Source organism: Aotus nancymaae, unplaced genomic scaffold (genome assembly GCF_030222135.1).
Source record: "Aotus nancymaae isolate 86718 unplaced genomic scaffold, 86718_ANA_hifiasm-v0.15.2.pri h1tg000016l, whole genome shotgun sequence".
In the NCBI taxonomy this organism is placed as follows: domain Eukaryota; kingdom Metazoa; phylum Chordata; class Mammalia; order Primates; family Aotidae; genus Aotus; species Aotus nancymaae.
In genome coordinates, this window is record NW_026988428.1 from 35,757,281 (window position 1) to 35,781,557 (window position 24,277).

The 24,277-nt window shown below is 54.1% G+C and overlaps 1 protein-coding gene across 2 annotated transcripts; it reads left to right on the top strand.

Annotated features, from left to right (window-relative positions):
- The first annotated feature begins 5,208 nt into the window (after positions 1-5,208).
- Positions 5,209-22,674, top strand: ACVRL1 (activin A receptor like type 1). 2 transcript variants are annotated; one of them, XM_064377112.1, is made up of 11 exons: positions 5,209-5,245; positions 5,751-5,948; positions 10,736-10,801; positions 11,365-11,616; positions 11,816-12,027; positions 12,232-12,331; positions 12,682-12,828; positions 13,724-13,999; positions 14,563-14,760; positions 18,461-18,591; positions 20,142-22,674. In XM_064377112.1, the coding sequence occupies exons 3-11, from the start codon at positions 10,741-10,743 to the stop codon at positions 20,274-20,276; spliced, it is 1,512 nt and encodes a 503-aa protein (XP_064233182.1). In that variant the 5' UTR covers positions 5,209-5,245; positions 5,751-5,948; positions 10,736-10,740; the 3' UTR covers positions 20,277-22,674. The 2 variants fall into 2 exon arrangements, with proteins under 2 accessions (XP_064233182.1, XP_012305662.1); XM_012450239.3 differs by lacking the exon at positions 5,209-5,245 and having other exon boundaries at positions 5,633-5,948.
- The last annotated feature ends 1,603 nt before the right edge of the window (positions 22,675-24,277 follow it).

Genomic DNA, 24,277 nt, shown 5'->3' on the forward strand with positions numbered 1-24,277 from the left:
ACCACTTAAGCCCAGGAGTTCAAGGCCAGCTGGGCAACATAGTAAGGCCTCATCTCCACAAATAATTTAAAAAAGTAGCTGGGCATGGTGGTGCATGCCTGTAGTCCCAGCTACTTGGGAGGCTGAGGTGGGAGGATCACTTGAGCCAGGGAGTTTGAGGCTGCAGTGAGCCATGACCTTGCCACTGCACTCCATTCTGGGTGGTGGAGTGAGACCCCATCTCAAAGAAAAAAATAATTAGAGGGAGAGAATCTAAATGACCTAAATCCTGAATCTTTTAAATCTAGAGACAGCAGTGTACCATATTACTGAGGGTTTGCTGAAGTAAATGTCAGAAAAACTGCTATCTGGAGCTTTGAGACAAGGGCTGGCCCCAGCAACGCGGTCTGGAGATATGTGCAGTTGCTTCTCATTATAAACTCTTCTGCAAGCCGGGCGCAGTGGCTCACGCCTGTAAGCACTTTGGGATGCTTGAGGTGGGCGGATCACCTGAGGTCGGGAGTTCAAGACCAGCCTAACCAAAATGGAGAAACTCCATCTCTACTAAAAATACAAAATTAGCTGGGTGTGGTGGTGCATGCCTGTAATCCCAGCTACGCGGGAGGCTGAGGCAGGAACCCAGGAGGCGAAGGTTGCAGCAAGCTGAGATCACGCTATTGCACTCCAGCCTGGGCAACAAGAGCAAAATTCTGTCTCAAAAAAATAAATAAATAAACTCTTCTGCAAAGTTGTGTTTATTTTACTCCTAACTTATTTGGGATTCTTTTAATTTTTTTTTCAAAATGGCTGCCTCCTCCTTTGCAACCTCTTCAGGGGCTATATTCATCTGTATCATAACCCCTCATGTAGCCAGTAGTAGAAAGGGCAGTATGTATTACTCATCTTTGAGCAGACAAGGAAATAGAGGCTACTCCACTGTGTATGGTCAAGCCTCAATCTCTCGACTCCTGGTTCAGTGCCCTTCCTCCTATCCCACACCTCTGCCCCCTCCCTCCACATAAAACAGTGTCCCTGTGGGTTTTACAGCTGGCTAGTCGAGGGCTTTTGCACATAGTTTCCTTAGCTTAAGAATCTGGCAGAGAAGGAATTATCAACCCTTTCCTACGGGTATGAAAACTGAGGCTCACACACAGGTGTTCCAAGTCTGAGCTCTTTCCACTAACTCTCCTCTTCCTCAGTGCTGAGGCCAGTTTGGAGGGTGACAGCTACAGCCTCTGGGAAGCCTGCGGGGAGGGGCAATGCGGAGCTCACCGCACTGCGCTGAAACAGCTTCTCCACAGAGACCAGGCTTCAGGCCTCCCATCTCCATGCCATTGTCCTGACATGCCATCCCTTCCTCAAGGGGCTCCATCCTGAGAAGAGTCATCCTGAGGGCTTGGGGTGGGCGAGGAATGGACAAGTCTATCTGGAGGAGATCTGGAGAGCTGGAGAGGAAGAGGAAGACGACACGGCGGCTCAAAGTCTAGGAATCTGCCAGCCTCTTCCTGAGTTGTCGGGCAGAGCGCTGGCTGCCCCCATCCTCCCCAAACCCAGGCAGCAGCCAAACTGTCTTTTTACCCGAGTTCTTCCAGTGACCACGTCTGGGACCAGCTAGTATTCCCAAATCTTAGAGCCAAAAGAGAGCATATAAGGCAGGCAAGGACCTTCAGGACTGTCTGATCTAAACCCTTCAGTGTAGGAGGAAGAGGAAGAAACTGAGGCCCAGAGAAATGATTCGGGCCTGGAAGCCAGGCCCCATGTCCCAAGGCTTATGCTATGTCAGGGCATCATGATGTTTTCTGCCCTGAAGCTGAAGAAGACCCTGGGTCATCCCTTCTGCCTTTTCCTGCAGGCAAACCCAGACTCCATTCTACCTACAAAACTGATCATCTCCCCTATGTGTTGGAATACATGGAATTTACAGACGTCTGTCCCACTTCTCCACTAAAGGAGGTCCACAGTTCTTCCTCCTTGGGTACCCTGTTCTACTGTTCTCATGTTTCCTGTGTTTAAAAAATCCCTAGGTCATCTGATTGAATTCTCCCATCCTGCAGTTTCAGCGGAACAAAGCCCATCTCATGCCCGGCTAGTTTTCCTCCCTTGCTGTTTTTCCTTACTCTCACTGGTGCAGAACTAGCTACATAATTTGTCAGGCCCAGTGCTGAATGAAAATGCTGAGCCCTTTGTTCAAACACCTTTAAGAATATTATTAAGAATTTTAAGATGACAACAACAGAGCATTAAACCAAGCATGGGGCCCTATTCATCTGCACAGGTCACACTCCATGAAGCCAGTCCCACCCTAGTATCAAGAGTAATGCTTAAGGCTGGGCATGGTGGCTGGCATCTGTAATCCCAGCACTTTGGAAGGCCGGGGTGGGTGGATCACCCGAGGTCAGGAGTTCGAGACCGGCCTGTACAACATGGTGAAACCCCGTCTCTACTAAAAATACAAAAATTAGCCAGGCGTGGTGGTATGCACCTGTAATCCCAGCTACTTGGGAGGCTGAGGCAGAAGAATTGCTTGAACCTGGGAGGCAGACCTGAGATCAAGCCTCTTAGAAGCAAATTTTCTGGTGCCGCAAAAGAAATAGCACTTGAATAGAAATTTCCTCAGCAAGGCATTTTACTTCTATAAAAAGGTGCATCTTGCGGATAGAGCAACAGCAAGAGCACACCTGAATAAGGGAGAGAAAGGGGTTCTTATCCCTGATGCAGATAGCCCCTACTGCTTTGTCATTCCCCTATTGGCTAGGGTTAGATCACACAGTCTAAGCTAATTCCAACTGGTTATTTTAAAGAGAGCAGGGGTACGAGCCAGAGTGGCTGAGTGAGCAGTTTCAGTAGGTAAGATGGTTACAGAACAGGTGACTAAAGGTGACTCAGGTCACAGCAAGTGACCAAGGTGACTCAGGACAGAGCAGGTGACCAGGGTGACTCAGGACAGAGCAGGTGACCAGGGGAACAGATGTCAACTACTGATTGGAACTGATAGAAAAGTTGTTTACTGAAACTAGGGACAAGGAGATGAGGAGAATGAGGAAGTTAAACTTTAAAATGGAGAACAAAGAACTGAACATACTGACACACTGATTCTTTGAAGATAAATTTAGAACTCACTGTATTTAACACACCACTGCACTCCAGCCTGGGTGACACTGTGAGACTTTGTCTCAAAAAGAAATAAAGAATGATCCTTGAACTTAATACTCATAGCTGGTCCTGAAAGGTCAAGGTGTCCATTGCCCTGCCTTCCTGACAGACTCATGTCACCCGCCTTCCACTGATGAGAATCTCCCTGAGGTTTCACCCTACACAGAATCTCCAGGCCTCTGCTTCCGGCACTGTTGGGAAATCCTTCTGAGTATCTAAATCTAAATCTTCATCCTTTGGGCCTGTTTCCTCTTGTTCTGTCCTCACTGAATATGGGGAACAGCTGGTCCCTCTGAGTCATTAATTCTTGTAGACTTGGACACACTCCGTAATTCCTTTTCCCTTTTCTCATTGGGATGATTCTCCAGCGCTTTCTCCAACTCTGGGTCTCTAACTCTGACACTTCCCCCAGGTTCTCTGTGTGCTTTAGAAGCCATGGGGTTCACAAGAGCCTCAAAGAGCACCAGTCAGGGTCCAGAGGCCTTAGTGCTCCGGGGAGGTGGGGGAGACTCCAGCGCTGATGAACAGCCCCCAGCTCCCCAGGTCCTCTCTTCCAACTCCCAAAATGTACTCTATTTTTATCTATTTCACAAACTCTGTCCAGATAGTCTTCCATCCCCCACTGACTGTCAGAAGTGACTCTCAGCTGTTGTCCATCTTCAAGTTTCTGTGCTCAGTGTGCCTCTCAGACTGAAGACTTCCCTCGGGAAGCCCCCACTCTCGCTTCCCAGGACAGAGATTCACCAGTTGGGAGAGGAAAAGGTTGACCAGAAGCCTCAGCAGAGCAGGGGGAGGGAGGGAGTGTGAAAGACAGACCTGCAGCCAGGCTCCCAGTTCTCCAGCTCATAGAGATCCCAAGCGGCCACTATAATCTGAAAGAGCAGATATCGTAATCCCATAATACTTCCTATTGGCCTCAGGACACAGTTCTGTCCTGACACTGAAATTTGGGTGTGTCAAGGTTCTGGGAATTCACAACTTGTGAAGCAGCTGCAGGGTGGGGGGTGGGAGGGTTTCAGCAGAGGAAGTGAGGTCAGTCAATAATTGATGCCTGCCTGAGCCTTTAGCCATTATCTCCCCCAGCCTCTATTCCTGTCAAAAGTCAGTGGGGGAGGGGTCCCTGGCTCATCTTGCAGAATCCCTATATTAGAGCAAGACACCTTAGAGGTCTACCTACTCCCGCTTCTAATACCCACATCTTTCTAAGTATCTCTGAGGCCACCCCCTCCCCAGCCTTTTCATTTATTCATTTGATTAACAAACGCCTTCATTGAGGGCCTCCTCTGAGTCAGGCTCAGCCAGCCAGCATCTTTGCTATGAGCTGAGATAAGCATCATTTCCTTCTATTCTCACAACCACCCTATGAGGCTGGCACCGTTTACTATGCCTATTTAGCAGATGGGGGACTGAAGCATGGAGAGGTGTCACTAGCTCACTAGCCTACGGTAACACAACCAGCCTGGATTCCTAGTAGGTAGTTTGACTTCAGAGTCCCTGTGGATAACCAGGAGGCTAGGACTAAGGCCAGGGTCCTGCAGGTGCTCAGATGGTTGCAGCAAAGCAGGGCAGTGAGGACAGTGCTCCCAGCCCGTGCAGGGGCGCCAGGAGGAAGAGTCTGTGTCCCCCTACCCTGCCAGTGTGAAGCCATTCTGCTTCCCTCCCCAGCTGCCTTGTGTCAGCAGTATTCCAGAGAGGCCCAGTTCCCCACCTCTATCTAAAGCTCCATTTGCTGGGGTGGGGGCCCCGCCTGGAAGGGGAAGGTCCAAGGCAGCTCCCGGCGTGTTCCTCCATTCTGACCGTCCCTGGGGGAGCAGGGGTGTCTTTGTCACCCAGCTGCACAGCAGCAAAGAAGGGCACCAACCATCCTCAGGGCTAACCCAAGGCCATCCCTCTGGGCCTGTATACCCCTGTGCTGAGCACCAATGGGGAGAGGCTGCTGAAGAGAGGAGGGGACAAATGGAGGATGAAGGACCGAGGGAGGAGACTGAAGGATTTGGGCCAAGTAGTGAGTTCTCGAGAGCCTAGCCAAAATTTATCCGGACTTTTGCTAGCTCCAAACTCGGCTCTCACTGCTCAGAGCCTCCTAGACCGAGGACCCCGGGCTGAGGGTGGGGTAAGAGCAGGTAGTGTCCCTCCCTGTCCCACCCCTGCCTGGCCCTTCCTTGGTGGCCCCTTCCCCGCGCCCCGATTCCAGGCGGGCCCTCGGCTGCTGTGAGCCGACCGCCCTCTACCCCCACCCACTACTCCGGCCGCCAGACGTTGCCTACAGTCTTGGCTCTGGCTCCCACAGCTGTGGGCCCAGACCCCACGGGACCTCCACGGGACCCCCACGGGACCCCCACGGACCGAGTCCAAGGCCCGCCCCCTCGGGGAGGCGGATGTGGGAGGCTTGGCTCCGGGCGCGGGTCAGCGGATCCAGGAGCTGCGGGCGGCTGGGAGGGGCGGCCGCGCTGGGGGCCTGGGAGCGGCGCGGGGGAGGGTCCTGGTCCCGCAGCCCCAGCGAGGGGCGAGCGGCGGCCAGTCAGCGAGTTGGGCAATAAGGAAACGGTTTATTAGGAGGGAGTGGTGGAGCCGGGCCAGGCAGGAAGACGCCGGAATAAGAAATATTTTTGCTCCAGCCCCCTTCCCAGTCCCGGGAGGCCGCAGCGCCAGCCGCGCCGAGCGAGCCCCTCCCCGGTTCCAGCCCCGTCCGGGGCCGCGCCCGGACCCGGCCTGCCGTCCAGCTTTCGCCGTGCAACCGCGGCCGCGCGGTGGAGGGGAGGTGGCCCCGGCCGGCCGCAGGCTCGCGCCCCGCCACCCGCAGAGCGGGCCCAGAGGTGAGTCGAGGTCCGCGGGCGGGACCGGGTGGCGGGCGGCCTCACCCCCGCTTCCGTGGGCCCTTCCTTCGGGCGGACCCGAGTCCCCGCAGAGTGGTCGCGGTAGGATCAGTCCCAGGTCATCAGGAACGCAAGCTGCCCCTGGCTGACTGCGCACAGCTGCCGGTGACCCTACCTGAGACTTGGAGGGAGCTGGACGAGACCGGACTGGAAATCAGAAACTTGGCTCTAGTCGGGTGACCTGGCGTCAGTCACTTCCCTTCTCTGTTCTCCTACCCTCTCCATAAAATGGGCAGAGGGATTCGTGTCTTGCTCTACTCACATAGAAGGGATCGCACGTCCTGCCAGGCCACTGGGTGGACCTGGAGTGAATGCCCGCTTCCACAGCTGCTGAGCCTCCCCGCAGAGCTCACCTTTCCCAGACCAGCCCTTGCAGCTGTTGCTTCAGGAATCTGACACTATCACTCCAACCCATGAGCCTCACCCCAGCCCTGCATCCTCAGGTCATCTCCATGCCACGGCCTTCCTTCAGGATCCCGGCCAAAGGCGATCCCAGTCTCCCTCCAGGCTGGGACCCCAGATTTTCCACCTGTCCTGGAGGCCAGTGCGGCGAAACCCATGGCTGGGCTGGCTGCCCCAGCTCCTCTTCCCTTCTCCAAGGATGGGGGCATCATGGACAATTGCTCTCACCCTCTGTATTGATGGGCGCCTGCTGGCTGAGTCAGGGTCTGTCCTAATACCTGTCCTCTCACCTGTCCTCCCATTTCATTGGTTTGTTAAAAATAGCTATCATTGATTGATTACTTACTACGTAAACACTTAGATATGTTTTTTCTCATGTAATCCTGGCCACAACCTAGTGGAAGAGGGGTTACTATACCCATCCTACGGAAAAGGAAACAAACTTGAATAACTTCTCCAAAGCTCCTTGGATAGTCGGGTAAATGGCATGGTTGGGGTCTTGATAACATTTAAGTGCTTACTGTGTACTACTTAGTACTCTCCTAAATAATTTTACTACATTTTACCTATGAGATAACACTGTTATTATTCCCATTTTACATATGATGGGAAGCCTAAGCCTCAGAAAGTTTAAGTAACTTGTCTCAAATCTCATACCTCCAAGTGGCAAAGGCAGGACTCGAACCTAGGTCTCCATGATCCAGAGCCTACACCCTAACCTCTGTGCTATACTGTGCTGCCTCTGTAGTCTGCCTGAGACCTGAAACTCCAGGGTTGTTCTGCTGCATCACCCGGCTGTGAGGGGCTAATAAATCACATGGATGAATTGTGAGGGAAACCCAATATGAACAGCTGGATCTGGTCCTCTGCTGTTGGAATAAGGTCTACTGAAGTATAGAGTGAGCCCAGAAGCTTGTGCTTGACATGGCGCTTCTCCAGCCCTGTGATAATCACTGCTGTGCTGAGCCACTGCTGTTGATGGGAGTGGGTCCTTCAGGTGTGCTGGGGGAGAAAACGGTGGATACGCAACTTTCAGGCATACCACTACTCTGGCTCTCCCCACCAGAGGCTCAAACTTTGACTAAGCCTGTGGCAATCAGATGATTTCTAGGCAACTACACCATCTTTGTTGCCTGGGGCAACATAGTGAGACCCTGTCTCTACTAAAAATTTAAAAATTAGCTGGGCATGGTGCTGCACCCCTGTAGTCCTAGCTACTTGGGAGGCTGAGGTGGGAGGATCACTTGAGCCCAGGAGTTTGAGGCTGCAGTGAGCTATGATTATACCATTGCAGTCCAGCCTGGGCGACTGAGCAAGACCCTGTCTCAAGAAAAATTAAAAACAAACAAAAACACTGTCTGCATTTAAACAAATCTGAGTAGGGCATCCATTAATAACAACAGCAGCGGGCAATTTGTTCATGTCCACCAAAACCCATGTCTTTTTCTTCCTTCAAGGGATTCATCTAACTCCAAACAATTGGAGGAATAACAACAACCAAGGAAGGATTTATTATCAGCAATTTAAGTTTATTAAGACATGCTTGGTGACTATAGGCAAGAGACTTAACATCTTTGAGCCTCAGTTTCCCCCATTGGATTGTTGCAATGATTAAATCAGATAAACCATTAAAGTTCAGTACTTAGCACATAATTAGTACTCAGAGAAAGTTAACTGTTATTATTATTTCATGGTGTTTAGCTAATGTTTGAAATTAGTTTAACGTTTGTAATTTCTGGCCAACAACAGTGATGCTTCTGTCAGCAGGAGATTTTTCTCAAAGTTTTGCTTAGAAGTGAAAGGATCCTGCCAGACCCCAGGAGTCTGTTTGTGCTACGGTCAGGTTTCAGGGCAAATTGCACAGGGTCAGCTCTGAGTTTGGACTGGTCAGGACTCAGCACCCTCCCGTACTTGACCTCACACTGGGCCCAGTTAAACATTGGGCAGTCCCAAGTTGACTCCATCACATTCCCAGGATTAGACCATAGATGAGTTCTGCACAGGCAGCCAAGCCTTGCTCCACAGCGCCATCAAGTCCTGGCTTTGATGTTTAGCCTCGGCTGTCCTTTCTTCTCTAGGAGGTGGGGAGGTTCCTGGGTGGGAGTGAGTGTCCCTTCCCTCTGCATCCCACTCCCACTCACCCAGCAGGGCCCTGCACAGCCAAATGAAAGCAGAGGAATCAGACTCGCGTTGTGCAGGATCCGTTTCTCAAAGAGTGGTGCCCACACAAATGGAGCAGAACTCCCTGGGGAACTTTTTAAAAAGTGTGTGTTTCCTGCTGGTTCCAGGACTGAATCAGAATCTGGAGTGAGGGTGAGACCAGTGAATGTGCTTTTCTAATTGAGAACTTCAGGTGATTCTGATGTGTGATAACGTAGAAGGAGGGTGGACAGGGGCATGGTCATCAGAGAAGCAGAGGTACGGACAGAGGGTCCTAGAGGGATGCCGGATTTTAGCCTTACTGTTAGCCACTTTTTTCTTCCCACCTCAAACCCTCTCCTTTGCAGCTTCCTGGGCTAGCACAGGCTTCCAAGGATGGCTTGCTGCTAGCACCCCAGTGAGCAGACTCAGCTCCTCTGGGGCACTCTCTCCATCCCATCCCACCTCCGGTCCACCGCACAGTGCTCACCAGAGTCCTCATTGGCTTCGGGAGGGGCAAGAGGCAGGAGGTCAAGCAGAGGCTGGGGACACAGCTGCAGCAGCCCAGGGCTCTGTTTCCTTTCCCAGCCTGGGCCTCTGGGGCAGAGGAAGCCCAGGCAGGAAGGCCAGAGCTGCCACCAGCTAGAGAGCCCCAAGAAGCCCCCCACCCCACCCCCAGCCATACTGCCCTCGGTGTCTCAGCGTCTTGGGTCTTCATTTGGCACCATTCGTAAACTATGGGCCTTCTGAAGCTTCAGTGGCCATGTGCTCAGCCCTACCAGCCTCACCATGTCATGCCAAAGGACAGTCTCCCTCCCTCGTGCCCTGCCTGAGGATCCAGTCCCCAGACACACATACCTGCACACGCTCCACCATTCAGAAAGTTCTTGCTGCTGTCTGACCAGGGTCCTTCTTGCTGCAGCTTTAGCCCATATCTTCTGGTTCTAAACCTCGGAGAAATGAAGACTGGGTGGCTTCAGAAGCACTAGTTGGTGTGGGACCTGGATTGGGGACTATCCTAGACCAGAATTACTCCCCACAACACTATCCACCAAACTTCTGGAAAATTCAACCCTAGTCAGCCATAGAAGGTCAAACATTCAGTGTCTAAGTGTGTTTCACTTCCCCAGCCACATCACTGGGCCTCCCCCACCCTTTCCTAGATGGCAAGGAGAGAGAAGGGGGCCAGAGAATGCCTCAGAGAGCTTATGCTCCGGTGAGGCTGCAGAGAGGTTCCTCTACACATGACGTGACACTGCGCCGTCCAAGCTTTGTGCGGTCGTCACAACCCCGAGGGCTCAGACATGGGCTGCCAGCACTGGGTAGGGATGGAGTGGAAAGAGCACTGGACTAGGAGTCTGGAAACCTGGGTTGTACTCCTGCTGGTGCCAGTGAGTCCTGTCTGACCCCAGACGAGTCTTCTTCCCTGTATGGGCCTTAATCCTCTCTTCTGTGAAAACAAGGAGCTGGAATTTGTGATTCACAAGCTGTCCACCTAGAATTCCGTCATGTGGGTGTCCCAGGCACAAGCAACTAAGGGAAGCAGGGAACTAAGTATTTAAGTAGCCCCTCCAGACCTTGTGGCTGCCACAGCCCACCCCGAAAATATGCCCTCAGTTCACTGCTGTGCGTGACTCCTGTCTGGTCTATCCAGACCCCAATCTAAACAATCTTGATTCCTGTTCCTGGCTTGGCGGGACCCTGAATGGCAGGAAGTGAAGACAGGAGCCTGTTTATGTTTGAGGCAGTCAGAGCTGGGGGGGCACTGGGAAAGGGTAGGCAGGGGTGGAGGCTGTGAGAGGGTGGGCAAGAGACACAGAACAGAAGGGGAGCTGCTGGAGAAATGCTCCTTCTACCCCAACTGGGCACTCCCTGCAGCCCTCCCAACCTGCCTCCAGTCTGAGCTCTGCAGCAGGGGTCCAGAGCTAGGGTTCCCCCAAGCTCTCAGTCACTTAAACATGGCTCTCCACCCTTCACCTCTAACAGGATGGTTTCCATGGGGAAGTGAACCAGGACTTCCCCTGCAGGCCCCGCCCCAAAGCCAGGCGTCAGGGAGTAGGGAGGCGGCCTCCCTGCCTCCCCTCCAAAAAAAACTCTCTGTGATTTCCTCTGGGTGGGAGGGAGCCAAGGCCGGCGGCTGTCACATTTTGCAGCTCTTACTCCACTTCTCTTGCTCCTCTCTGCAGTGACCATGACCTTGGGCTCCCCCAGGAGATACCTTCTGATGCTGCTGATGGCCTTGGTAGCCCAGGGTGAGTACTGGGGGAGCAGTTAGGAAACAGGAACCTGGATAGAGAAAGGGCTATCTGGGCCCAGATCAGCTCTGGCTGGGGCTGAACTTGAGAAGCTGGGGAGAACTTAGGAGCTTGACTGGAGGGTAGGGGACAGTGAGGCTCCATTAGACTCAGCCCCCAGCTACCCCAGCCCTCCTTTGCTCTCCTCTTGGTCCAGACCTGCAGGCTGGGCTCTGTCAGGCTAGGCGGGGAGCCTATATGTAGGGTGGAGGGAGATTGGGTATTGGCAGGCCACGCTTGGGAGAGCTCTCAGGGCTGGGGCTGGGGGAGCCCAGCGCAGCCTAGAACTGGGAGGGGAGGACCTAGGAGCCAGGAGGGGACAGAAGCCTGCTTCCAGAGTGTCAGCTGCCCCGGGGGTAGGGCTCTGAGGGAAGGATGACTGAGGATGGAAGCAAGGGACCAAAGCTTCAAGGGGTTTGTCTGAGGGGTCAGATGGGAGGGTCAGTGGGACAGAAATGGATGTGGGGCTCAGCCTGGGGGAGCTGGGCCCAGAGTGCCTGAGCTTCGAGTGTGTCTTCCAGGCAACCCTGTGAAGCCCTCTCAGGGCCCGCTGGTGACCTGCACGTGTAAGAACCCACATTGCAGGGGGCCTACCTGCCAGGGGGCCTGGTGCACAGTGGTGCTGGTGCGGGAGGAGGGCAGGCACCCCCAGGAACATCGGGGCTGCGGGAACTTGCACAGGGAGCTCTGCCGGGGGCGCCCCACCGAGTTCGTCAACCACTACTGCTGCGACAGCCACCTCTGCAACCACAACGTGTCCCTGGTGCTGGAGGGTACGTCCAGCTGCCCCAGCACTCCCTCCCCGTCTTCTCGGCCCCTGCCCTTCCTGCCCTTCTTTCCTCTCATGCTCTGGCCAATAAAGGGGTGGGGGGTCGGGGGCAGAACTCTGGGATCTAACTGGCAGAGTGGTCTGGCCCGAGGTGGGGGGAGCTGACCTAGTGGAAGCTGAGCCTCAGTGTCCCCCTTCCCTAGCTACCCAAACTCCTTCAGAGCAGCCGGGAACAGATGGCCAGCTGCCCCTGATCCTGGGCCCCGTGCTGGCCTTGCTGGTCCTGGTGGCCCTGGGAGTCCTGGGCCTGTGGCATGTCCGGCGGAGGCAGGAGAAGCAGCGCTGCCTGCACAGCGAGCTGGGAGAGTCCAGTCTCATCCTGAAAGCACCTGAGCAGGAGGACAGCATGCTGGGGGTATGGCCCTGGGACCTGGGACACAGGGTGGAGGGAGGCAGATAGGAACTGCAGAATCAGAGCAGTCACCCAGAGATTAGAGCCGGTGGGGAGCCGGGTGAGTGAGGAGCTTACAGTGACCCAGCAGCAGCTTCCAGGTCAAGGATGGAGAATGGGGCTGCGGCTGGTGGGGGCAGCCTCTCAGTGGCCTCTCCGTACCCCCAGGACCTCCTGGACAGTGACTGCACCACAGGGAGTGGCTCGGGGCTCCCCTTCCTGGTGCAGAGGACAGTGGCACGGCAGGTTGCCCTGGTGGAGTGTGTGGGTGAGCAGTGGGTGAGCCTGGTGGATGAGGACCAAGGGCTCCCATGAGCCTGGAGGGGTGAGGGAGCTCTTGCTTCCGGAATCACAGGCGGTGCCAGGCCTGGGTCAGAATTGGAATTCTGCTTGGCAGGGAGTGGGCTGGAGATGGGCCAGGGAGAGGTTCTTCTTTCTGCAGGAGCCAGGGTGGAACGAGAGGCAGCTGGGGATGGCCTGCCGCTGGGTCTGGATTAAGTTAAACCCAAGGGTCGGGGTTTCGGTGGGGGAGGGAGGCAGCACAGCATTAAGATGGGTGGCTCTTCCGGGACTGTGTGTGCCCAGTGTGTGACCCTCGCCTTCCCCTCTGGCCACCAGGAAAAGGCCGCTATGGTGAGGTGTGGCGGGGCTTGTGGCATGGTGAGAGTGTGGCCGTCAAGATCTTCTCCTCGAGGGATGAACAGTCCTGGTTCCGGGAGACTGAGATCTACAACACAGTGCTGCTCAGACACGACAACATCCTAGGCAAGGGGAGGGCCGGCTGTGCAAGGCCTGGGGCTTCATTCTCCTGGGCTGGAGTTCCCAGACCTCCAGACATCAACAGAACCCTGAAGGACTCCCAGCCCACCTGCAGCCCCAACCTCTTTTTTTTTTTTTTTTTGAGATGGAGTCTTGCTCTGTTGCCCGGCTGGAGTGTAGTGGCACGATCTCAGCTCACCGTAACCTCCACCTCCCAGGTTCAATCGATTCTCCTGTCTCAGCCTCCCAAGTAGCTGAGACTATAGGCGCTCACCACCACGCCCAGCTAAGTTTTGTATTTTTAGTAGAGACGTGGTTTCACCCTCTTAGCCAGGAAGGACTTGATTTCTTGACCTCATGATCTGCCCGTCTCGACTTCCCAAAGTGCTGGGATTACAGGCGTGAGCCACCGCAACCGGCCTTTTTTATTTAATTATTTATTTTTTTGAGACAGGGTCTTGCTCTGTCACCCAGGCTGGAATGCAATGGCTCAGTCTCACTGCAGCCTCAATTTCTTGAGCTCAAGCAATCCTCCCACTTCAGCCTCCTGAGTAGCTGGGACCACAGGCATGTGCCACCATGCCCAGCTAACTTTTTTTTTTTTGTAGAGATGAGGTCTTCCGATGTTGCCCAAGCTGGTCTCAAATTCCTGGGCTCAAGCAATCCTCCTGCCTTGGCCTCCCAAATGTTGGGATTACAGGTGTAAGCCACTGTGCCAGGTCCAGACCCAACCTGTGACTCCAGCTCTGTCTCTGACCTAAGCCACATCAACCCCCCACCCCACCTAGCTTAGCAGTAACCCAGCCAATTCCCTCTCCCCCAACCCCACCCTGACCCTGACCACTCCACGGTCCCTCTGCCCCAGCCCCTTGGCTGAGTCACCTGACCCTTGTGCGCACAGGCTTCATCGCCTCGGACATGACCTCCCGCAACTCGAGCACGCAGCTGTGGCTCATCACTCACTACCACGAGCACGGCTCTCTCTACGACTTTCTGCAGAGACAGACGCTGGAGCCCCATCTGGCTCTGAGGCTAGCTACGTCCGCGGCCTGCGGCCTGGCGCACCTGCACGTGGAGATCTTCGGTACACAGGGCAAACCGGCCATCGCCCACCGCGACTTCAAGAGCCGCAACGTGCTGGTCAAGAGCAACCTGCAGTGTTGCATCGCCGACCTGGGTGAGCCGGGCGGGGCAGGGGCGGGTCCTTCGCAGGTGGGCGGGGCTCGCTAGCTCTCCTCTCCTTTGCCTGTGACCATGGCGGTGACCATGATTGGCCCTTGAAAACTTAGAGGTGCGTGTTGTCTCCGTTCTCCTCTACAAGACCCCACGAATTGTCTGAACACCCTTTTCAAACCCAGACTCCTTCCACCATACCGTCCTGGCTCCAGGAGTTGGGAGAAAGGAGGCAGGAGCCGGGAACCGGGGTTCTCTTCCTGGCTTTGCCAACTACATCTCTCCCCGTTATCGGCCTCCGGGTCTGCTCTGTGAAGTGGGCATCATAATGCCTGCCTTGCCCACTCACATCTCGCTGAGTTCTTGGGAACCTAGAGAGTGCTACACAAGCAAAGAGTACCTGGGGCGGTGGTTCTCTCTGCCGCCACTGTCTTCCAGCCCATCTCCCTGCGGGTCTCCATCTGCCTACCCCTCTCTGTCCCACTGTTTCTCCCAGTCCCCACCTTGCCTGCCCCCTGGACCCCAGGCTCAGGAGAGGGGCAGGAGTGACAGGCCTCATCCCCACAGGCCTGGCCGTGATGCACTCGCAGGGCAGCGATTATCTGGACATCGGCAACAACCCGAGAGTGGGCACCAAGCGGTACATGGCGCCCGAGGTGCTAGATGAGAGGATCCGCACGGACAGCTTTGAGTCCTACAAGTGGACTGACATCTGGGCCTTTGGCCTGGTGCTGTGGGAGATCACCCGCCGGACCATTGTGAACGGTGAGGGCCCACCCTGAACAGGGTAGGAAAAGGGCAATCGGCTGCCTGCTATGGCCAGTGCGCATGGCCTGGGATGTTTACAGTCAGACCTCCTGGCACCCCTTCCATGCTGCCCACCAACTAGTTCAACTGAGTGACTTCTTAATGTATAACCCTTAAAAAATAATGGAGACTGTGAGTCTGGCTGTGAAATCTTGAGTACGTAATAACAGAAATATTAATAGCAGCTAATATTGATTGAGCTTAAATATGTGCCAGAAGCCATGCTATATACTTTACATGTATTATCTTATTTAATTCTTTTTTTCTGAGACAGAGTCTTACTCTGTCACTGAAGCTGGAATGCAGTGGCACTATGTCAGCTCACTGCAACCTCTGTCTCCTGGGTTCAAGCAATTCTCCTGACTCAGCCTCCTGAGTAGCTAGGATTACAGGCACCCACCACCATGCCTGGATAATTTTTTAATACTTTTAGTAGAGACAGGGTTTCACCATGTTGGCCAGGCTGGTCTTGAGCTCCTGACCTTCGGTGATCTGCCCTCCTCAGCCTCCCAAAGTGTTACGATTACAGGCGTGAGCCACGGTGACTGGCTTATTTAATTCTTTGGTATGGGCAAGGCAGTGGTATTGCTTAGTGGCTAAGTTGGAATCAGACTTCCTGGGTTCTATTCCTGATTTTGCCATGTCTGTGGACAGGTTATTTGACCTCTCTGTGCCTCAGTTTCCTCATTTATAAAATGAAAATAAGGCCAGGTGTGGTGGCTCACACCTGTAATCCCAGGACTTTGGGAGGCCAAGGTGGGCAGGTCACCTGAGGTCAGGAGTTCGAGACCAGCCTGGCCAACATGGTGATCCCCCTGTCTGTACTAAAGGTACAAAAATTAGCCATGTGTGGTGGTGCATGCCTGTAATCTCAGCTACTCAGGAGGCTGAGGCAGGAGAATCACTTGAACCCCGGAGGCAGAGGTTGCAGTGAGCCGAGATCATGCCACTGCACTCCAGTCTGGGTGACAGAGTGAGACCCTATCTCAAAAATAAATAAATAGATAAATAAATAAATAAAATGAGAATAAAAATAACTTCCAAGTGTTGAGATAATCTAAGTATTAAGAACAATATCTAGAGCTAAATATTAGTGGCTGTTGTTGTAGGTGGAATAAGTGCCTGACATTGTATTGTGCCCATTTTACAGTTGAGTGACGGGGGCACAGAATGACAGCTGGCTTGAGGCAGCATCAGGAGCACTCTGCCCGGGGGCCAGTGCTCATCCTCACTGTGTGCACTTAACCTGTCTGGCCCTTGATTTCCTCAGGCACACAATGCATGTACTTGAGTGCCTGCACTGCCTGCTGATTGCGGCCTTGTTGTTACTGTGGGTTGCCACAGGGGACTCTGACTTAGAGGGTTTCAGCCAGTAGAGGGACCTGCCCTGGGCAGCCCCGTGGTTGGTGCTCTCTCAGCCCTGGGGTGGGTGGAGGATGGGTGGGTTGTGCAGACTGGTGGGAGCATTGTCAACCTTTGAGGAGGCTGTCCATGGTAAGGGACTTCCAAGAGTCCTGACAAGTTGGGGACAATCCTCAGGATATGGCTGGAGCCCTGCTTCTTGGGGACAAGGATGTCCTCATTTTCTAGCATCTACCAGGAGCCAGCCCCATGCCAGACTTCATTTGTCCTCAGTGGTCATCAACTGAAAACAGAGGCTGTGGTGTCACCAGTCCCTTGGGGAGACTCACAAGGGGCTTAGATTCCTTTTTTTTTTTTTTTGAGGTGGAGTTTCACTTGTGTTGCCCAGGCTTTGAGTCCTACAAGTGGACTGACATCTGGGTCTTTGGCCTGGTGCTGTGGGAGATCACCCGCCAGACCATTGTGAACGGTGCAATGGTGCGATCTTGGCTCACTGCAACCTCCACCTCCACCTCCCAGGTTCAAGCGATTCTCCTGCCTCAGCCTCCCGAGTAGCTGGGATTACAGGCATGTACCGCCACGCCCAGCTAATTTTGTATTTTTTGTAGAGACAGGGTTTCTCCATGTTGGTCAGGCTGGTTTTGAACTCCTGACCTCAGGTGATCCGCCTGCCTCAGCCTCCCAAAGTGCTGGGATTACAGGCATGAGCCATCGCACTCAGCCTAGATTCCTTAAGACTCTGGGCATGAACTGCCAGAGTGGGTTCTAAGGGGGCTGGAGTCGGGGTAAAGGGGAACCTGGAAGAAGCCAAGGCCCCTGGGACCAGGCGGCAGGCCAGAAAGGAAAGGCTGGGAGGAGGCTGCCTGCAGGCTCCTGGGGCGGAGGGGGAAGCTCTGTCAGCCCCACACGGAATTGCGGCGCATTATAAACACTGTAATCTGGTGTCAGCCCCGGCACTGATTAAAGGCCCATTAGACACACTCAGGCCTCTGTGCAGCACTGATTAGGGCGCGAGCAGCACAGGGGCTGGCCTGGAAGCTGGCCATGGGGAGAACAGCTGGCGAAGGCTCTATCGAGGTTGTAGCCTGTGTGGCCATGGCCTGCGGCCTCGGGCTGGGAAACAGGATGGGGCATGGGGCTGTCTGCAGCTCCACAGGCATTATTTTCAGAAAGCTCCTACTAAAGTCTGTGAACTTGGGAAACCAAGAGGAGGGGGCCAGTGCTGGCTGCAGGGGTCAGCAGAGGCCGTGGTGATGTTACGTGGACCTAGGTAAAAATAAGTGCAGCTCGGAGGTCAAGAGCACATGCTTTGGTGTTAGACTTTCTGGGCTTAAGTCCTAGCCCTGTCACTTACTATCTGTTGGTCTTAGACAAGTTTCTTAAACTCTTTGGCCTTACTTTCTTGGCATATAAAGTGGAGCTAATAGTATTACTTACCTCATAGGGCTGCTGTGAGGATTTCATGCAGAGCTCTTAAGACAGCACCTGGCACACAGTGCTCAGTAAACATTTGGTGTTATTATTATCAGGCATGTGTGATAGTTGGGGCCTGGGTGCAGTCCCGGGCATGGGGTGGAAGGCGGCTGAGGCAAGACTGGAACAAGACTGGCCTAGGAATCCCAGATGGGTTTGAGTTTCGCCTCTGCTGTGGGGCCTTGGGCCCACTTCTCTGAGCATCAGTTTCTTCATCTGTGAAATGGAGGTAATACAAGTACCCACCCCACAGGACTGTGGTGAGGACAAACAGGTTGATGCATGTAAAGTGTTTATAGCATGATGCCTGGCACACGCCAAGTGCAAAACAAATGGCAGTCATTAATACTAGTTAGAAATACATTTATGGCCGGGCACGGTGGCTCACACCTGTAATCCCTGCACTTTGGGAGGCTGAGGCGGGCAGATCACCTGAGGTTAGGAGTTTGAGACCAGCCTGGCTAACATGGTGAAACCCTGTTTCTACTAAAAATATAAAAAATTAGGCGGGTGTGGTGGCACACACCTGTAATCCCAGCCACTCAGGAGGCTGAGGCAGGAGAATCGCTTGAACCCAGGAGGCGGAGGTTGCAGTGAGTTGAGATTGTGCCATTGCACTCTAGTTTGGGCAACAAGAGCGAAATTCCGTCTAAAAAAAAGAAAAGAAACACATTTATTACATTATAGTGTCCCTCTCAGTGGTAGCATTCCCAGGCCACTGGTTTCTGGCCCTTGGGATGGAGAATGGGCAAGGCTCTCCTCTGGGTGGTATTGGGCCTCCTTGTGGTTCCGAGTGGTTGTCTCATCCATCCTTTATTTCCAGGCATCGTGGAGGACTACAGACCACCCTTCTATGATGTGGTGCCCAATGACCCCAGCTTTGAGGACATGAAGAAGGTGGTGTGTGTGGATCAGCAGACTCCCACCATCCCTAACCGGCTGGCTGCAGACCCGGTGAGGCCTCTGCTGGGGACTAGGATGGCATGGGGTGGTGGCTCACGGCAGGGATTTCTGGGCCCAGGAAGCTGTGTCTGAGACCTCTGCTTCACCTCGGATAGACGCCGGGTGTCCTGGTTAGGGCACTTCTCTCAGTACTCCCTCTTTCAACCCTGGCCCATGCTCCCCGCCCCCAGGGCCCTCTGGTCATTCTGGGATTTTAAGAACCTTCACTTTCCCTGTGAAAAGTCAGAGGCTCTCTGTGGCTGTGCGTATGTGTGTTTTAGAGATACGGTTTTGTTTGCTCTTGTCGCCCAGGCTGGAGTGCAGTGGCACAAGCACAGCTCACTGTAACCTCAAACTCCCGGGCTCAACCAGTCCTCCTGCCTCAGCCTCTCTAGTAGCGAGGTGTAGTGCACGCCACCACACCTGGCTAATTTTTAAATTTTTTTGTAGAGACAAGGACTTTTATATTGCTCAGGCTTATCTCAAACTCTTGGGCTCAAGTGATCCTCCTGCCTCGGCCTCCCAAAGTGTTGGGATTATAGGTGTGAGCCTCCACACCTGGCCACTGTGGTATTTTTGTTGCTGTTGTTTGTCTTTGTTTTTTTCTCAAAACACTTCACATATTTATACAAAGACACACACACTTCTATCAACACATACAAGCATGCATATCCTTCTGAACATGCAGTCACAGATATATACACATGCGCATGTACGCCAGACTGTTGGCCCCATAAGGACAAGGAACGTGTCTTTTGCTCACCCTTATATCCCTATTACCTATCATAGTACCTGGCTCACAATGAGTGCTAATATTTATGGAAAGAATGAATATATTATATACATGATACATGTATGTATACATAGACATATATTTCTGTACAACATACATATCCACAAAAAGCCACATGTATGCATTCCTGTACACACACACATACACTCTTTCAGGAGCTGGAAGTGAGGCTGGCTCATCCTAGGCCCTAGGATGGGTTGATGAGCTTCCTGGGATGGGTTGATGAGCTTCCTGGGATGGGTTGCTCCCTGGACACATGCATTTTTAGGGCCGTTCCCACTGCTCAAACTTCCACAGTCCACTGGGCCCGGCCATGACTGGTGGAGGGGCTGGGAGACGCTGCCCTCTGCACTGGAGCCTTAGGCTGTGGAGGGGATGCGGGAGCCACCAGGCTTACAGATTCTGCTCCTTTGCGTGAATCTTGGCAGAGGTAGGGGTGGAGGTAAGGTGTTTCACAGACACTGCCAAGGGGGCTTGAGCGCTCCTGAAGATCTGAGTTCTCTCTTTCTGTCCCACCTGCCTTTCTCCATTCCTTTCTCACTCTCTTCCCTTCCTCTTCCATTTTTGATTTTTTGTCATCCTCTGTTCTCCCTCTCACTGCTTGTCTTTCCTCTTGCTCTCCTTTCCAATGCTCTCATCTCCCTCCTCTCATCCTTTTTCTCCTGCTTATGTCTCCCCATTACTGGCCATCCTCCTCATCTCCTTCTTCCCATCTTCTCTGACCCATGTCCCTGCCTCCTCTCCTCCGTATCTCTCTCCTGACCCCCAGGTCCTCTCAGGCCTAGCTCAGATGATGCGGGAGTGCTGGTACCCGAACCCCTCTGCCCGACTCACCGCACTTCGGATCAAGAAGACACTACAGAAAATTAGCAACAGTCCAGAGAAGCCCAAAGTGATTCAGTAGCCCGGGAGCGCCTGACTCCTCTTGGCATGCAGTGGGGTGGGGGGTGGGGAGTGGATGGTGTCCCATCTGGGTAGTGTGAAGTGGTGTGTGCTGGGGAGAGGGTGCCCCTCTATGGGCAGCTGCGCCTGCCTGCTCGGGCCCCAGCCCACCCAGCCAAAAATACAGCTGGGCTGAAATCTGATCCCCTGCCGTCTGGCCTGCTCAAAGCAGCAGGCTCTCTGACGCCTGGCTCTCTCTCCCCACCCCGTACAGCCAGCAGGGTGCACCCCCTACCACTCCCAGGACAGGATGCAAAAGAGGCTCCAGAGTCAGATTGCCAAACCAGGCAATCCCAGTCCCAGACTCAGAGCTTGGGCCTGCACTTTGCCCCCTGCCCTTGGTCAACCCCATTGCTCCACCAGAGCTGCTAGGGTGGCATGGGGCCCTGTCCAGCCCTCGGCACACACTCTGCCCTGCCAGGCTTCAGCCTCTGTCACAAACTCCAGAGGGTCAGGGCCCATCCGTTTCTCTCCATGGGTTTATATCTCAGCTCCATGATGCCTTGGGCTTTCTGTCTCCTCAACAAGAACACAGCTTGCTGAATGTCAGCTATCTGGGAGAGCTGGGGCCTGACTTATTAGGGCATTAAAACCTAAGAGGTCCTACTGAGGGTGTGGCAGGATCACAGGCCAGTGGAGAGGGAGCAGGTCAGATGGGTAAGGCCCAGGACTTTCAGAATAACTGAGAGGATGGTGAGGTCAAGTATGGCAAGGGGAAGGTCAGTGGGTGTCAAGAGACCCAGGTCTGATCCTCAGGCCTGTCTCAGTTCCTTTTCTTTTTTGACACAGAGTTTTGCTCTTGTTGCCTAGGCTAGAGTGCAATGGTGAGATCTTGGCTCACTGCAAGCTCTACCTCCTGGGTTCAAATGATTCTCCTGCCTCAGCCTCCCAAGTAGCTGGGATTACAGGCGTGTGCCACCATGCCCAGCTAATTTTGTATTTTTTATAGAGGTGGGGTTTCTCCATGTTGGCCAGGCTAGTCTCAAACTCCCAACCTCTGGTGATCCGCCTACCTTGGCCTCCCAAAGTGCTGGGATTACAGGCATGAGCCGGTCGCACCAGCCAGGACCTTTGTTTCTTACCTACATATTAGAAGATTTGGTCCTGAAGTCTTTTGAGGCTTCTTTAGCTCCAGTTCTCAGGTTTCAGCGTATATCAGAGCTAACTTCCTTAGTCTCATCTATTCTTTACGCTCCAGCCCCTGGCAATTTGCCTCAAGATATGGGTTTGAAAATAACTTTGACTCAGGGAGTGTCTGAAGCACCTCCGAGTCTAAGTCTGCAAGCCCCAGTTCTTGCTTAAAGCCATGCCAGTGGCCACCCTTGGGCCCAGACAGCTCTGGGCCTTTTGACCAACAAGTCAGCCCCTCACCCTCTCTGTGGCATAGTCTTCTCTGCTCCAGGACTGTGGGGCGGCTTCCTCTAGGGCTTCCAAGGCTCAAAAGAAATTTGGCTCCATCCAAGAATCCTCCAGCTCCCTCACTGGCCCCTGGTTCAGGCCCACACCCCTGGTCAGGCCCAGAGACTGTGTCTCAGGAGAATTCAGTGGCTCTAGAGAGACACACAGAAAGTTTGGCCTTTGGAAATGTCAAGGGTGTATGTTCATGTATGGAGCACGTTACCCTGGCCCCTGGGTGCAGGGAAGTGGGTTGGAGGGGAGCTTGAGGAATATAAGGAGCTGGGGTGGGGACTCAGGCTATGGCCAAGGACAGCCCCAAGATTGGGAAGACCTGGCCTGGCAGTCCTCAACCCAGAGGCAGAGCAGTGAAGAACGCTCTTCTGCTCCTGCTGTAACGACCCAGGGCAGCCTCCCCAGGCCGGCATCTTAAGTGTGTCTTCCACCATTCTCACGGTGGCACCTTTCCAGGCCTGTCTCCCAGCATTGTGCAAGGCTCGGAGAACCAGGAAGTGAAACTGGGTGAAAACAGAAAGCTAAATGGACAGGCTGTGTTCCCAGATCATTAGGACAGAGTTTGCACGTCCTCTGGTCACTGGAACCCACCCAGTCCACGAATCATCTCCCTCCTGAAGGATTTTATCTCTACTGGGTTTTGGGAAAAACTCCTCCTGAGACCCCACAGCCAGAAACTGAAAGCTGCAGCTCCCCAAATGCTGGAATATCCCTAACAGAAGGCCTGGGGCAGGAAGTGGAGTGCTGGGGGCAGGTAGAGAGAAGAGGGCCCAGTGGCCAGGGAGCGAAGGAGGTGGCATTGCTGAGAGCAGTCTGCACATGCTTCGGAGTGCTGGAAGCTGTTCCACGGTGGAAATTACACTTCTCTTACCTGGAGATACTGTTTGTGGGAGCACTGGGCACGTACCTGACACTCAGTAGGTCTGCAATAAACCACGGTTAAATCCTGAGCTACGGAGTCTTCCCAGGCCGATGTCTCTGCAGTGGCCATCACTGCAGAGGTCCAGATAGAACAAGAGGGGTTGGAGTTGGAGAGGGTCCGAGGATACATGCCCAGCTTTGCCTTTACACAGGTCACAGTTTTCTCACGTCCCTGCTCAGATCCCCGCGGGGGCCCAAATCTCAGTTCTGATCCCGAACTGGGAGCAGTCTGCTAGCCGCGCCCGCCACGTCGCCCTCTGCTGGCAGCGGGCTGCCCAGCGGCCGCCTCCCTCCCCCACGCGGGGACCGCGGGCGTTTCCCGACAGGGTGGGGCAGCCTTCCCCTGGGTGCCAGCGTGCGTGCGCTCGCTGACCTGCTGTTCTGCAGGGACTGTCCCCGAACACCGCACCTAGCAAAGAGCTTTCTGCGTCCGAACCAGCGGCTTGGACCCGCCCTCCTCAATTCCTTGTTCTCACTTCCCTTCTCAAATGGGGTCCCCGTCTTGCCGGCAGTCAGTCCCCATTTCCAGCATGAGAAGATCCCCTTCCCTGGGGACCTACCGTGTCCTGGGCTCAGAAAGCACGTCACACACAGCCCCCATTCTCACCCCGGAAATTCGGGGCGGGGACATGCCATGGGGAAGGCAGGTACTAAAAGAAGCTGATCCTGCCCCGTGGGACTGACCAGCCTAGAAAATCTGTGCCTTTGTGCTAGACGCCCTCTTAGGGGAACACAGGGAGAGTACACCTTATACCACAGATGACCTTGCCGGCCCCTTGCACCCCCAAGGTGGGCTCATGCCTAGAGCCTCCTGTCCTGGGTTCATAGGTTCCCCCACAACACAGTGCCTTCCCAGAGGATTCCGCACCGGCCTCAGACCAGCGGCCTCAGACCAGCTTTGAGAATATAGGAGCATTGCTAGCATCCAGCAAAGGCAGACTTTTCCCTCCGCCTGTGCTGCCTGTGCCTGCCAGACTCTGTCTGTGATGTCCACGCTATGGTTGGAAAGTGGGGAGAAGGGCAGTGGGGAAATTGCAGAGAGGGGTACGTGAATGCTAAGCAGGATCTGGGGCAAGATTGGCTCACTGCTCTCTGGTTCCTGCAAAGAGCCCTTGGGAAGTCACCCCATCCGAGCCCCTGCCTACAAGTAGACCTCAGGGAACCTGCCTGCCTTTGGAGGAAAAAAAACTTACTGCTCACTTTGCTTCTCTGCAGCTTTGCCCTGACTTCCTAGGGGACCCCAGGCCCCAATTTCCCATCTAGACCAAGAGGAAGAGGACCACCTGTGTAGTAAAGGCCCTCCCTGAGGGGTGTAGGTGTCATAACATGCCACAGTGGGGAAGAAGGTAGCTCCTGGAGCATGAGCCTTGATGTGGAGGGCCACCCCTTCCCCTGCCAAGGCCTCCCGACAGCTCTCCTCTCCACCCTCCAAGGCACCATCCTCCCTCGGTCCTGCCTCGCACCAGCCTCCAAGGAGGGTGCTCTTTCCTCCATATCCTCACCAACATTAAGCTCAACAGCCCAAGAGATGGCCAAGTCCTCATGCCTAGAAGTCCCTGTCCTGGGGGTGGAGTTGGGGGTGCACGTCCTGCACCCAGTCTCCCAGAGCTGGGACTGATGCTAGCTGTGCGA